At 47.6% G+C, this 16,118-nt stretch overlaps 1 protein-coding gene across 3 annotated transcripts in view; it reads left to right on the forward strand.

Moving 5' to 3' along the window:
• Positions 1 to 16,118, forward strand: part of nphp1 (nephronophthisis 1) — a 191,797-nt gene that overhangs the window by 6,902 nt on the left and 168,777 nt on the right. For all 3 annotated transcript variants that reach the window (XM_038799127.1, XM_038799128.1, XM_038799126.1), the window contains exons 3-4: positions 1,424 to 1,484; positions 2,454 to 2,599. In XM_038799127.1, coding sequence (XP_038655055.1) covers positions 1,424 to 1,484; positions 2,454 to 2,599 — 207 coding nt within the window. The remainder of the gene's footprint in view (positions 1 to 1,423; positions 1,485 to 2,453; positions 2,600 to 16,118) is intronic.

A 16,118-nucleotide genomic window follows, 5' to 3' on the forward strand; every position in this document is an offset into this window, starting at 1 on the left:
TGTCCAATTCACCGAACAAGCACGTTTTTTGGGACTTGTGGGAGGAAACTGGAGCACCCGGAGGAAACTCACGGGGACACGGGGCGAACATGCAGACTCCGCACAGACAGTGACCCAAACGGGAATCGAATCTGGGACCCTGGCGCTGTGAACCAACAGTGCTAACCAAATCTGCTCTACCTCTACAACCCTCCGAGATCTCTGTGTTTCTCTAGTTTTGGCCTTGAGCATCCCAATTTTTAAAATGACTTCACCATTGACAGTCATGCCTTCAGCTGCCAAGGTCATTAAAGCTCTGGAATTCCTTTCATAACATTCCACCTTCGTGTCCTCCTTTAAGGATCCTTGAAATTTCCCTCCTTAACCAAACTTTCGAGATCATCTATCCAAACATCATCTTATGTGTTCTATGTCCGATTTTGTTTGATTACTTTCTTCTGAAAAGCCTTGTCTTGTTTTCTAATGATAAGGTAATTTTGATGAGAAGATATCGAAATGCTTTGTGGCAAAGTATTCTGCACTATGGAAACAGTACTTGAAAACATGTCCAGCTATTCTCTTCACCCAATCATGTTTTTTTACTTGATAAGCCCCCTCCCTTTGTTTATTTGATCGAAATTGGGCAACGTGGTGGCAGAGTGGTTAGCATTGCTGCCTCACAGCACTCAGGTTCGTTTCCGGCCTTGGGTGATGGCCTGTGTAGGGTTTGCACATTCTTCCCGTGTCTGCATGGGTTTCCTCCGGGTGCTCCCGTTTCCTCCCACAATCCAAAAATGTGCAGGTTAGGTGGATTGGCTGTGCTAAATTGGCCCTTCGTATCCGAAAGGTTAGGTGGAGTTACGGGTATGGGGTGAGGGTGTGGACCTAGGCAGGGTGCTCTTTTGGAGGGTCGGTGCAGACTTGATAGGCCTGCTTCTGCACTGTAGTGATTCTATGAAAACTGTTCTATAGTATTTAACACCTGTTTTAAGTCTCCTGTTGGCCATCCTTACTGAAATATGTTCTTGTACTTGTAGCTATTCATTCCTGGCATTTATGCGAATCTAAGCTGTATGCGCTCGATACTGCCTTTCTGGAATTAACCTTTCACTACAAATGGACTTTTTACATGTACGATTGTCAAAATCAAATAAATAGCAATTGAAGACAAACGGTTATGGAATTTAATTACTATATGAATGACAAATTTTGGTGAAATCCTTGCCTGAAATAATCCTTCAATTGTAGCTACCATTAGAACATATAATAAGTGTTCAGTTTATAACAATTTTTGGTGAGAAAACAACAATTTTAAAAAGCCCTCATAGTTCACACATGTGCATCAAAAGGTGTTTGGGATTATTAGTTTTGTAGGTTAAATATTGCTGCTCCTGATCTTTATGTATAGTATTAACTTTTACTGGACTGTTTGGGGTTTCTGTAGATGTATCCAGTTAAAGAGATCAGTGGATGAAACCTTGGCAACTCTATTCAAGTTAAAGAAAGTAAGTGTAAAACTTTATAAACTTGTTACCTGTATCTCTTTTTTAAAAAAAAAATTTTAAATTTAAAAACAATAAATTTAGAGTAGCCAATTATTTTTCTTTTCCAATTAAGGGGCAATTTAGCGTGGCCAATCCACCTAACCAGCACATCTTTGGGTTGTGGGGGTAAAACCCACGCAGTCGTGGGGAGAATGTGCAAACTCCACACGGACAGTGACCCAGGGCCGGGATTTGAACCCGGGGCCCGTATCTCTTTTAGTGATTGTCTTGTAGCTTTTCAGTTTCAGTTCCAGTTCCTCAGCCTGTATAATGATAGTAAAATCTGTCCTATGTTTAACTTGTTTGTATGAAATTAAGAAGTCCTTATGTGCGACCATAAAGATCTAGAAACCTCGATAAAACTCTGCAGCTTGCAGCCAGTTTATTAGGATTTGAACCCTGACGTTTAAAGAAAATGTTTTCAAACCAACAGTTGCAAGGCTGTGCCATCATGGAGCCTTCTTACAATAGTGATCCTTGATCAATCCAAGTAAATCCCAAATATCTTCATGCTCATATCACGAAGCAAGATCACACAACACTGGAAACATCATTCAATTATCTATGCCCACTTGGCAGGATAAAGTCACCTACTCTAGATGAGATTATCTTTCAAAGGGGCCTTCCCCTTACTCAGGAATCAACCTGCATCTGACATATCAATTGAGTCACCCAGTAAATATTTCCCCTCCATTTTCAGCATACGGGGCCAAAGGGCCCGTTTCCATGCTGTAAACATCTATGACTCTATGACGGACATGAACCATAATCTACTGACTCAAAGGTGCTACCATGGAACTGAAGCTGATACTTAGCTGTTTTTAAAACTATATAAGCTGCAAGCTTTTTTTAAACTATGTAAACTTCAATTAGGTTTATCATTCTTTACATATTCTGATGTGTTCTCACAAAACATATATCTTTTCTCAGACAAATGAACTTGTTCTTATAAATAATTATGATCAACGGAAGCGAGCTGAAGAGCGGCGACTCACAGGCATGTCAGAACTAATTGGGGAGCTTGCTCGGAGATTAGACAAAGAGCGTACCAAAGAGAAAATGGATGATCCTGACAAGTAAGATAAAGAGGCTGTTGAATTAAATTGTAAAACAAAGCTCCAGCTGAATAAGCTTCCTGTTCAGACACACACAATCACAGAATTGCAATAGAGCAGAAGGAGGCCATTTGGCCCATGTCAGTATCGACCAAAATGTAATACTTCACATTTCCCCACATTGAATTTTGTCTGCCACCTATCCGCCCATTCCATCAACTTTACTATGTCCTTTCAAAGCTCTGCATGTTCTTCCTCACAGTTTACAATGCTTCAGTTAATTGATCTGCAAATTTGGAAATTAATTCCTTTGCACCAAAGTCTAGAACATCATGAAAAGGAAGCATCCCAATACCGGCCCCTGGAGAGAACTCCACTGCAAACACCTCTCTCTCACTCTCTCTCTCTCTCTCTCTCTCTCTCTCTCCCCCCCCCCCCCCCCCCCCCCCCCTTCCCCCGCTGAAAAAATATCCAAATTTCCATTAACTAATGATGTCTCTTTCCTACCATTCAGCTACTTTTGTGCCCATATCACCACTTCCCCTTTTATACCAGGAGCTAAAATTTTCCACAAGTCTGTTGTGCAGCCCTTTCTCAAGTGCCTTATGAATGTCTGTACATAAGAACTAGGAGCAGGAGTAGACCATCTGGCCCCTTGAGCCTGCTCCGCCATTCAATGAGATCATGGCTGATCTTTTGTGGACTCAGCTCCACTTTCTGGCCCGAACACCATAACCCTTAATCCCTTTATTCTTCAAAAAACCAACTATCTTTATCTTAAAAACATTTAATGAAGGAGTCTCAACTGCTTCACTGGGCAAGGAATTCCATAGATTCACAACCCTTTGGGTGAAGAAGTTCCTCCTAAACTCAGTCCTAAATCTACTTCCCCTTATTTTGAGGCTATGCCCCCTAGTTCTGCTTTCACCTGCCAGTCGAAACAACCTGCCCGCATTTATCCTATCTAGTCCCTTCATAATTAAAAAATTTTTTTTATTATAAATTTAGATTAGCCAATTATTTTTTCCAATCAAGGGGCAATTTAGCGTGGCCAATCCACCTAATCTGCACATTTTTGGGTTGTGGGGGCGAAACCCACGCAGACACAGGGAGAACGTGCAAAGTCCACACGGACAGTGACCCAGAGCCGGGATCGGACCTGGGACCTCAGTGCCATGAGGCGGTTGTGCTAACCACTAGGCCACCGTGCTGCCCTCCTTCATAATTTTATATGTTTCGATAAGAACCCCCCCTTCGATAAGAACCCCCACACCCCTCGCATCCTTCTAAATTCCAACAAATACAGTCGCAGTCTCCTCAACCTCCTCGTAATCCAGCCCATTCAGCTCTGGGATTAACCTAGTGAATCTCCTCTGCACACCCTCCAGTGCCAGTACGTCCTTTCTCGGGTAAGGAGACCAAAACTGAACACAATACTCCAGCTGTGGCCTCACTAACACCTTATACAATTGCAGCATAACCTCCCTCGTCTTAAAGTCCATCCCTCTAGCAATGAAGGACAAAATTCCATTCGCCTTCTTAATCACCTGTTGCACCTGTAAACCAACTTTTTGCGACTCATGCACGAGCACACCCAGGTCTCTCTGCACAGCAGCATGTTTTAATATTTTATCATTTAAATAATAATCCCTTTTGCTGTTATTCCTACCAAAATGGATAACCTCACATTTGTCAACATTGTATTCCATCTGCCAGACCCTAGCCCATTCACCTAACCTATCCAAATCTCTCTGCAGACTTCCGGTATCCTCTGCACGTTTTGCTTTACCACTCATCTTAGTGTCGTCTTCAGACTTGGACACATTGCCCTTGGTCCCCAACTCCAAATCATCCATGTAAATTGTGAACAATTGTGGGCCCAACACTGATCACTGAGGGACGACACTAGCAACTGATTGGCAATCAGAGAAACACCCATTAACCCCACTCTTTGCTTTCTATTAATTAACCAATCCTCTATCCATGCTACTACTTTACCCGTAATGCCATGCATCTTTATCTTATGCAGCAACCTTTTGTGTGGCACCTTGTCAAAGGCTTTCTGGAAATCCAGAGATACCACATCCATTGGCTCCCCGTTATCTACCGCTCTGGTAATGTCCTCAAAGAATTCCACTAAATTAGTTAGGCACGACCTGCCCTTTCTGAACCCATGCTGTGTCTTCCCAATGGAACAATTTCCATCCAGATGCCTCGCTATTTCTTCTTTGATGATAGATTCCAACATCTTCCCTACTACCGAAGTTAAGCTCACAGGCCTATAATTACCCGCTTTCTGCCTACCTCCTTTTTTAAACAGTGGTGTCACTTTTGCTAATTTCCAATCTGCCGGACCTCAGAGTCTAGTGAATTTTGGTAAATTATCTCTAGTGCATTTGCAATTTTCCTAGCCATCTCTTTTAGCACTCGGATGCATTCCATCAGGGCCAGGAGACTTGTCTACCTTTAGCCACATTAGCTTGCCCATCACTACCTCCTTAGTGATAACGATCCTCTCAAGGTCCTCACCTGTCATAGCCTCATTTCTATCAGTCACTGGCATGTTATTTCTGTCTTCTACTGTGAAGACCGACCCAAAAAACCTGTTCAGTTCCTCAGCCATTTCCTCATTTCCCATTTTTAAATCTCCCTTCTCATCTTCTAAAGGACCAATATTTACCTTAGTCACTCTTTTTTGTTTTATATATTTGTAGAAATGTTTACTATCTGTTTTTGTATTCTGAGCAAGTTTACTCTCATAATCTATTTTACTCTTCTTTATAGCTTTTTTTCAGTAGCTTTCTGTTGCCCCCTAAAGATTTCCCAGTCCTCTAGTCTCCCACTAATCTTTGCCACTTTGTATGCTTTTTCCTTCAATTTGATACTCTCCCTTATTTCCTTAGATATCCATGGTCGATTTTCCCTCTTTCTACCGTCCTTCCTTTTTGTTAATATAAACTTTTGCTGAGCACTGTGAAAAATTGCTTGGAAGGTTGTCCACTGTTCCGCAACTGTTTTACCATAAAGTCTTTGCTCCCAGTTTACCGTAGCTAGCTCTTCTCTCATCCCATTGTAATCTCCTTTGTTTAAGCACAAAACACTAGTGTTTGATTTTACCTTCTCACCCTCCATCTGTATTTTAAATTCCACCATATTGTGATCGCTCCTACCGAGCGCATCCCTAACTGTGAGATCATTAACGAAATGAAAAATGAAAATCGCTTATTGTCACGAGTAGGCTTCAATGAAGTTAGTGAAAAGCCCCTAGTCGCCACATTCCGGCGCCTGTCCGGGGAGGCTGGTATGGGAATCGAACTGTGCTGCTGGCCTGCTTGGTCTGCTTTAAAAGCCAGCGATTTTAGCTGAGTGAGCTAAACCAGCCCCTCAATCCTGTCTCATTACACAGGACCAGATCTAGGACTGCTTGTTCCCTCGTAGGTTCCATTACATACTGTTCTAGGAAACTATCGCGGATACATTCTATAAACTCCTCCTCTAGGCTGCCTTGACCGACCTGGTTAAACCAATCAACATGTAGATTAAAATACCCCATGGTAACTGCTGTACCATTTCTACATGCATCAGTTATTTCTTTGTTTATTGCCTGCCCCACCATAATGTTACTATTTGGTGGCCTATAGACTATTCCTATCAGTGACTTTTTCGCCTTGCTATTTCTGATTTCCACCCAAATGGATTCAACCGTATCCTCCATAGCACAGATGTCATCCCTTACTATTGCCCGGATGTCATCCTTAAATAACAGAGCTACACCACCTCCCTTACCATCCATTCTGTCTTTCCGAATAGTTTGATACCCTCGGATATTTAACTCCCAGTCATGACCATCCTTTAACCATGTTTCAGTAATGGCCACTAAATCATAGTCATTCATGATGATTTTTGCCATCAACTCATTTACCTTATTCCGAATACTATGCGCATTCAGGTGCCGCATCGCTTACCATTTATGTTTTTACTTCCCGTTTTATTCCTTTTAGTATTACTGGGCCTGTTCACTGAGCTCCTCTGAGTCACTGTACCTTGTACTGTCGCCCTTTTTGATTTTTGACTATGGCTTCTCTGCCTTACACTTTCCCCCTTCCTGCCTTTAGTTTCTGTCCCTGTTTTGCTACCTTCCGACTTCCTGCATTGGTTCCCATCCCCCTGCCATATTAGTTTAAACCCTCCCCAACAGCTCCAGCAATGTACATTAATTTAATAGCATTGCTCCCAAAAAACTTCTTTTTACCTCTTCGAAAATCACCAAATAACTAGAGAGAGAATAGGACCCCTCAAAGACCAAAGTGGACATGCATGTGTGGAACCGCAGGAGTTGGGCGAGGTTCTCAATGAATATTTTTCCTCTGTGTTTACCGTGGAGAAAGACATTAACATTGGGAACCAGGGAAGGTTAGTGGCGATATATTGGGGACAGTTCACATTACAGTAGAGGAGGTGATGGATGTATTAAAATATATGACGGTGGATAAATCTCCTGGCCCTGACCCGGTATATCCAAGAACATTGTGTGAGGCTAGAGAAGAAATTGCGGGAGTCCTGCCTGACATGGTTGCATCATCGTTAGCCATGGGTGAGATACCAGAAGACTGGAGAGTTACATATGTTGTGCCCTTATTTCAGAAGGGCTGTAAAGAAAAACCTGGGAATTATAGACTGGTAAGCCTAACATCTGTGGTGGGTATGTTATGAGAGAGGATTCTGAGGGATAAGATATACAGGCATTTGGAAAGACGGTTTAATTAGGAGTAGTCAGCACGGTTTTGTGGGTGGGAGATCATGCCATACAAATTTGAAATTTGTTGAGAGTTCTTTGATGAAGTGACCACAAAAGTTGCTGAGGGCAGGGCGGTAGACGTGGTGCATATGGACTTCAGTAAGACCTTTGATAAAGTTCCACATGGTAGGCTGCTCTGGAAGGTTAGATCACATGGAAAACAGGGAGAGCTGGCAAATTGGATATCCAATTGCTTGATGGTCGGAAGCAGAGGGTAATAGTGGAAGGATGCTTGTCGGACTAGAGGCCTGTGACTAGTGTTTTGCCTTAGGATCAGTGCTGGGCCCATTGCTGTTATCTATATCAACGATTTGGATGAGAATGTGCAAGGCATGATCAGCAAGTTTGCAGATAACGCTAAAATAGGTGGTATTGTAGACAGTGTGGAAGGTTATCAAAAATTTCAGCAGGATCTTGATCAGCTGGTTGATTGATTGGTTTATTTTTGTGGGGAAATGGGCCAAGAAATGTCAAATGGAGTTCAATACAGGTAAGTGTGTGACGTTGAATTTTGGAAAGTCAAATCATGGTAGGAGCTTTCACATTGAATGATAGGACCTTAAGGAGTATCGTGGAACAGCGGGACATTGGAGTTCAGGTGCATGGTTCTCTAAAAATGGAGTGACAGGTAGATAGGGCAGTGAAGAAGGCTTTTGGCATGCTGGCATTCATCAGTCAGGACATTGAGTATAGAAGTTGGGAAGTTATTTTGCAGTTGTACAGGACATTGGTGATGCTGCACTTGGGAGTATTATGTTCAGTTTTGATCACCTTGCTATAGGAAATATGTTATTAAACTGGAGAGGTTGCAGAAGAGATTTACAAGGATATTGCCAGGACTCAAGTGACTGAGTTATAGGGAGAGATTGGACAGGCTAGGACTTTTTTCTTTGGAGCATAAGAGACCGAGGGGTGATCTTATAGAGGTGTATAAGATCATGCTTGGCATGGATAGGGTGAATGCACTCAGTCTTTTTCCCAGTGTTGGAGAATTGAGAACTGGAGAGCATAGGTTTAAGTTAAGAGAGAAAAGAACTAATGAGAACTTGAGGAGCAACATTTTTACGCATTGGGTGGTACGTATGTGGAATAAGCTACCGGAGGACGTGGTTGAGGCAGGGACATTAAAGGGCATTTGGACAGATACATGGATAGGAAAGGTTGAGAGGGATTTGGGCCAAATGTAGGCAAATTGGGTTAGCTTAGATGGGCTTTTTGGTTGGCATGGACCAGTTTGGGGCTGAAGACCTGTCTCTGTGCCATAGATTGTATGCAGTCTACTGATGAGCGACCATTTTTCCTTACGATTTATTCAGCCCAGATCCATTCCTACCCCATCGAAGTTGACATTCCTCCAAGTAATTTTTCTTACTCTTTATCCCTAGTCATCCTGAACCTTATGATATCTAAATTTTCTTCCACTGTCACTTGATTAACATGGCCCACAGTGTGTAGCACTGTTGCCTCACCGCTCCAGGGTCCCAGGTTCGATTCCTGGCTTGGGTCACTGTCTGTGTGGAGTCCACGCGTTCTCTCCATGTCTGCGTGGGCTTCCTCCGGGTGCTCGGGTTTCCTCCCACAAGGAAGGAATGTGCTGTTAGGTAATTTGGACATTCTGAATTCTCCCTCTGTGTACCCAAACAGACGGCGGAATGTGGCGACTAGGGGCTTTTCACAGTAACTTCATTGCAGTGTCATGTAATCCTACTTGTGACAATAAAGATTATTATTATAAATATCTTATTTCTAAGAACCAGGTCTACATGGACTGGACACATATGCTGTAAAATAATTCTCCTGAACACACTTTAGGAACCCATGCCCCTCTCTACCTTTACAGTGGGTAGCACTGTTGCTTCACAGCTCCAGGGTTCCGGGTTCAATTCCTGGCTTGGGTCACTATCTGTGTAGAATCTGCACATTCTCCCTGTGTCTGCGTAGGTTTCATCCGGGCGTTCCAGTTTCCTCCCACAAGTCCCCAAAGACGTGCTGTTAGGTAAATTGGACATTCTGAATTCTCCCTCTGTGTACCCGAACAGATGCCGTAATGTGGCAACTAGGGGTTTTTCACTGTAACTTCATTGCATTGTCAATGTAAGTGTTAATGTGACAATAAAGATTATTATAAACATATTGTATTATATCCGAGTCTATATTAGGATAATTCAAGTTCCCCTTTATAACTGCTCTAACATGTTCAGATATTTCTATCCTATGGGTAATTATTTTGTTTGATTTATTGCCACATGTACCGAAGTGCAGTGAAAAGTATTTTTCTGTGGACAAGGGAATGTACGCAGTACGTACATAGTAGACAAAAAAGAATAATTGACGGAGTACATTGACAAATGGTACATCGACAAACAGTGATTGGTTACAGTGCGGAACAAGGGGCCAAACAAAGCAAATACATGAACAAGAGCAGCATAGGGCGTCATGAATAGTGTTCTTACAGGGAATAGATCAGTCTGAGGGAGAATTGTTGAGGAGTCTAGTAGATGTGGAGAAGGAGCTGTTCCTATGTCTGGATGTGCGGGTCTTCAGACTTCTGTACCTTCTGCCTGATGGAAGGGTCTGGAAAAAGGCAAAGTCTGGGTGGGAGGGGTCTCTGATAATGCTGTCTGCCTTCCTGAGGCAGCGGGAGGTATATATAGAATCAGTGTGAGGGTGGCAAGCTTGTGTGATGCATTGGGTTGAGTTCACCACACTCCGCATTTTCTTGTGATCCTGGACTGAGCAGTTGCCATACCAAGCTGTGCTGGTTAGGATGCTCTCTGTGGCACATCTGTAGAGGTTTGCTGGAGCTAATGCAGACCTGCTGAATTTCTTTAACTTCCAAAGGCAGTAGAGACGTTGTTGGGCTTTCTTGATTTGCATCAATGTGAGTGGACCAGGGCAGACTGTTGGTTATGGTGACCCCCAGGAACTTAAAGCTATCGACCATCTCCACTTCGGAGCCATCAATGTAGACGAGGGTGTGAGTCGTGCTACGCTTCCTAAAGTTGCTGATCAGTTCCTTGTTGTTTCTGACATTTAGAGAGAGGTTGTTTTCAGTACACCATGGACCCAAGTGATTTATCTCCCTTCTGTAGTCTGATTCGTCGTTGTTTGAGATACGACCCATCACAGTTGTATCATCGCAAACTTACAATTTGAGTTGGAATTAAATCTTGCCACACAGTCGTGAGTGTATACGGAGTACAGTAGAGGACTGAGCACATGTCCGGACCCGGTGTTGAGGACTGTTGTGGAGGAGGTGCTGTTGCCTATCCTAACAAATTGCGGTATGTTGGTGAAGAAGTCAAGGATCCAGCTGCACAGGGAGGGGTTGTCCAAGATTGCAGAGTTTGGTTATAAGTCGGGATAAAGGTGTTGAAGGTGGAGCTGCAGTCTGTGAACAGCAGTCTCATGTAGGTGTCCTTGCTGTCGAAGTGTTCGCGTGTTGATTGTAGAACTAGGGGGATAGCATCTGCTGTCGACCTGTTGCGGTGATAGACGAACTGCAATGGAATGAGACCATCTGGGAGGCTGGCAGTAATCCGTCTCATGACTAGCCGCTCAAAGCACTTCATGATAACAGACGTCAGGACTGTTATCGTTGTCGTTGAGGCATGCTACCTTGTTTTTCTTTGGTATTGGTATTATGGTAGCCTTCTTGAAGGAGGTGGGGACCTCAGAGCGGAGGAGTGAGGTGTTGAAGATGTCTGCGAACACACTCGCAGGCTCTGAGTGCTCGCCCAGGGACTCCGATGGGGCCCGTCATTTTACGTGGGTTCACTTTCAAGAAGGCAGCTCTCATCTCTGATGCTGTAATAGTGGGTATGGGTGTGTCCAGGGCTGTTGGGGTGGGTGGCACTGATGTATTGGCTGACTATTCAAAGCAGGTATAGAACTTGTTCAGTTCATCGGAGAGGGATGCTCCAGCCCCAGATATTCCGCCTGACCTTGCTTTGCAGCCTGTGATCACGTGTAAGCCCTGCCATAGATGTCGTGGGTTTGTGTCGTTGGCCTGTGACTCTAGTTTGATGCGGTATTGTCTTTTGGGGTCCTTGATGGCTTTCCATACGTCGTACTTGGATTTCTTAAATAGGTCAGGGTCGTCAGACTTTAACGCCTCCGTCCGGAACCTTAGCAGGGAGTGAACCCTTTGGTTGAGCTAGGGTTTCCAATTGGGGAACACCCGTATTGTTGTCTTTGGTACACAGCCCTCAACACACTTATTGATGAAGTCTGTGATGATGGTTGTGTACTAGTCCAGGGTAGCTGCCGCGGCCTTGAATATGGACCAGTCCACAGACTCCAAGCAGCCGCGGAGAATGTCCTCTGATGCCTCAGACCAGCACTGCACGGTTTTCTTGACTGGCTCAGCACGCTTGAATTATTGTTTGTAAGCCGGAAGTAGGGATACCGACTTGTAGTCGGATTTGCCAAAGTGTGGTCGGGGAATGCAAAGATAGATGCCTTTGATGCTCGTGTAGCAGTGGTCCCAGGGTGTTTGCATCTCTGGTGGGGCAGGAGATATCTTGATGGAGTTTGGGAAGAACCTTCCTGAGGTTGGCCTGGTTGAAGTCTCCAGCCAGAATTGTCAGGGTTTCAGGATGATTTGTTTTTTTAAAAATAATTTTTATTGAAATTTTTACAAAATACAAAATATAAACATCTTACTCTATTAACATACAACCGCGGTAACACCCCATGAACAATACCCCCCCAGCTTCAAGAGCAACTTCAAACAAAAGGAAAGAACAGAAACAAAGAAAAAGAAAAAAACAAAAAAGAGAGAGATAGCACCCTCCACAAACCCATGTGCACAGTCCCCCCCCCGGCTGCTGCTGCTATCGGCCAATTTCCCTACCTTTCCGGCAGGAAGTCCAGAAAAGGCTGCCACCGCCTGAAAAACCCTTGTACTGATCCCCTCACCCGCCATATCAGAGATCTCCCGTATTGGGGCCTCCATCGAGCCCCCCCATTTCTTCCCTGTGCCGTCTCCATTGCCCCCAAAGTTTGAGGGTAGCCGCCACCACTGGGCTCGTGGTATACCTCGTTGGAGGGAGCGGCAATGGCGCCGTGACTAGCGCCTCCAAGCTCGTGCCCACACAAGACGCCGCTTCCATCCTCTTCCATGCTGCCCCTTCCTCGTCCATTACCCACTTACGCACTATTGCTGCATTGGCAGCCCAATAGTACCCACAGAGGTTGGGCAATGCCATCCCCCCTATCCCTGCCTCGTTCTAGGAACACTCTTCGAACCCTCGGAGTCCCATGCGCCCACACAAATCCCGTGATACTCCTGTTGACCCTCCTAAAAAAGGCCTTTGGGATAAGGATGGGGAGGCACTGGAACAGGAACAAAAACCTCGGGAGCACCGTCATCTTAACGGACTGCACCCTCCCCGCCAGTGACAGCGGTAACATATCCCACCTCTTAAACTCCTCCTCCATCTGCACCACCAACCTTGTGAGGTTGAGCTTGTGCAGGGCCCCCCAGCTCCCCGCCACATGGACCCCTAGGTACCTGAAGCTCTTCCCTGCCTGCTTCAATGGGAGCCTACCAATCCCCTCCTCTTGATCCCCCGGATGCACCACAAACACCTCACTCTTGCCCAGGTTCAACTTATACCCCGAGAAACCCCCGAATTCCCTAAGAATCCTCATCACCCCCGGCATTCCCCCACCGGGTCCGCCACATACAGCAACAGGTCGTCCGTGTACAGCGACACTCGATGCTCCTCCCCACCCCGCACCAGGCCCCTCCAGTTCCCTGACTCCCTCAGTACCATGGCCAGGGGCGAAGAGCAAGGGGGACAGGGGACACCCCTGTCTCGTCCCCCGGTATAGCCGAAAGTACTCCGACCTCCTCCTATTTGTGGCTACTCTTACCGGATAAACCCGTCCCCAAACCCAAACCTCTCCAACACCTCCCACAGATACTCCCACTCAACCCTATCAAAGGCCTTCTCCGGATCTAATGCCACCACTATCTCTGCCTCCCCTTCCACAGCCGGCATCATAATGACGTTGAGGAGCCTTCGGACGTTTGTGTTCAGCTACCTTCCCTTCACAAACCCCGTCTGGTCCTCATGTATGACCCCAGGCACACAATCCTCTATTCTAGTGGCCAGGATCCTTGCCAGCAGCTTAGCATCGGCGTTCAGCAGCGAAATCGGCCTATGTGATCCACATTGCAGAGGGTCCTTGTCCCGCTTCAGGATCAAGGAAATCAGCGCCCGTGACATAGTAGGGGGCAGAGCCCCCCCCCCCGCCTCGTTAAAGGTCCGGACCAACAGGGGGCCCAACAGGTCCAAATACGTTTTATAGAATTCAGCCGGACACCCGTCCGGCCCTGGCGCCTTCCCCGACTGCATGCTCCCTATCCCTTTGACGACCACCTCCGGCTCGATCGGCGCCCCTAGTCCCTCCACCTGCTCCTCTTCCACCCTCGGGAATCGCAACTTGTCCAAGAAGCGCCCCATTCCACCCCCCTCCACCGGGGGTTCAGACTGGTTCAGTTCCCCATAGAAGTCCCTGAAGACCCCATTGACATCTACCCCCCTCCGCACCACCTTCCCAGCTCCCCCAATCTCCCTGGCCGCATCTCGCTTCCGGAGCTGGTGCGCCAGCATCCTGCTCGCCTTCTCCCCGTATTCATACAACGCCCCCTGTGCTTTCCTCCACTGAGCTTCCCTCTTTCTGGTCGTCAGTAGGTCAAATCTGGCCTGAAGGCTGCGCCTCTCCCCCAGCAATCCCTCCTCTGGGGCCTCCGCATATCTCCTATCCACCTGCACCATCTCCCCTATCAGTCTTTCCCTTTCCCTCTGCTTGCCCCTCTCCCTATGGGTTCGGATAGAGATCAATTCCCCCCTCATCACCGCCTTCAATGCCTCCCAGACCGTCCCCACCCGAACCTCCCCGTTATCATTGGCCTCGAGGTATCTCTCAATACACCCCCGGACCCTCCCGGCCACCTCCTCATCTGCCAGCAGCCCCAGTTCCATGCGCCAGAGCGGATGTTGGTCCCTCTCTTCCCCCAGCCCGAGGTCCATCCAGTGCGGGGCATGATCCGAAATGGCAATGGCAGAGTATTCCACTTCCTCCACCCTCGACACCAGCCCCCTGCTCCGGACAAAAAAATCAATCCTCGAGTAGGCCTTATGTGCATGGGAGAAAAACGAGTATTGCCTGGCCCTTGGCCTCGCAAACCTCCAAGGGTCCACCCCCCCCCATCTGGTCCATGAATCCCCTCAACACCTTAGCCGCCGCCGACCTCCTACCCGTCCGGGACTTGGATCGATCCAATGGGGGATCCAGTACTGTGTTAAAGTCCCCCCCCCCCCCCCCCATGATCAGGCTCCCCGCCTCCAGGTCTGGAATGCGGCCCAACTTACGCCGCATAAACCCCGCATCGTCCCAATTTGGGGCATAAACATTCACCAACACTACCCGCTCCCCCTGCAGCTTGCCACTCACCATCACGTACCTCCCGCCACTGTCAGCCACCACCTTCAATGCCTCAAACGACACCTTCTTCCCCACCAGAATCACCACCCCCTTACTCTTCTCATCCAGCCCTGAGTGGAATACTTGGCCCACCCACCCCTTCCTCAGCCGGACCTGGTCCACCACTCTCAGGTGTGCCTCTTGGAGCATGGCCACATCCGCCTTCAGTCCCTTCAGGTGCGCAAATACTCGGGCCCTTTTGACCGGCCCATTCAGCCCCCTCACATTCCAAGTTATCAGCCGGATCCGAGGGCTCCCTGCCTCCTTCCCCTGCCGATTAGCCATACCCCATCCCTTGCCCACCCCCGTCCAGCATCCCACGTTCTGCCAGTTTCCCACGACGGCAACTCCCCCCCCCCCCCCCCCCCCCCCCCCCCCCCCCCCTCCCTGCGTCCTCCAGCTCCTTCCTGACCGTTTCAGCAGCAACCCGTACCCCCCCCCCCCCCCCCCCCCCCCCCCACCCTCCACCCCAGGCTAAGACCCCTCCTAGCTGCGCCCCCCACAGCACTCCCGTGAGCCAGCTAACTTCTGCTGACCCCGGTGGCTCCCGCCCTACTTTCGGCTCCTCCCAACGTGGGACTGCCCCTCCTCCATTGTGCCCGTCAACGAGTCCACCCTCCCCCCGCTCCTACGCGGGAAAAGAAAACACGCGCCCTCCCTCTCCCAGCGCAGGAACCCCGCAGAAAGCCGGCGCTTTCGCCCTGCTGGGCCCCGCCTCCTCCAGGTCCACTCCCATTGTCAGTCCCCCCCACCAGCTTCCCGAACACCCCGTTTACCCCTCTGCCCGACCCCGTCCACCCAACCCCTACTTGAAAACCCATAAAGAAAAAACCCGTACGACATCACCCCACCCACCCTAAAACCACCCCACATCTTACCCTAAACCCAGCAAATACAAATACAGTATAATAAATACAGTATTATACAGCATCCCCCATCAGGGGGACCCTCAGTTTGAGTCCAGCTTCTCGGCATGCACGAAGGCCCACGCCTCCTCCGGGGACTCAAAATAGTGGTGTCGATCCTTATAGGTGACCCACAGACGCGCCGGCTGCAACATTCCAAACTTCACCTTCCGTCTGTTGAGCACCGCCTTCGTCCGGTTAAACCCGGCCCTCCGCCTCGCCACTTCCGTACTCCAGTCCTGGAAGATCCGCATCTCCGTGTTCTCCCATTTGCTGCTCCGCTCCTTCTTGGCCCACCGGAGCACACACTCACGATCCACGAACCGGTGGAACCTCACCA

The sequence above is a fragment of the Scyliorhinus canicula genome, chromosome 6, assembly GCF_902713615.1.
Source record: "Scyliorhinus canicula chromosome 6, sScyCan1.1, whole genome shotgun sequence".
In the NCBI taxonomy this organism is placed as follows: Eukaryota; Metazoa; Chordata; class Chondrichthyes; order Carcharhiniformes; family Scyliorhinidae; genus Scyliorhinus; species Scyliorhinus canicula.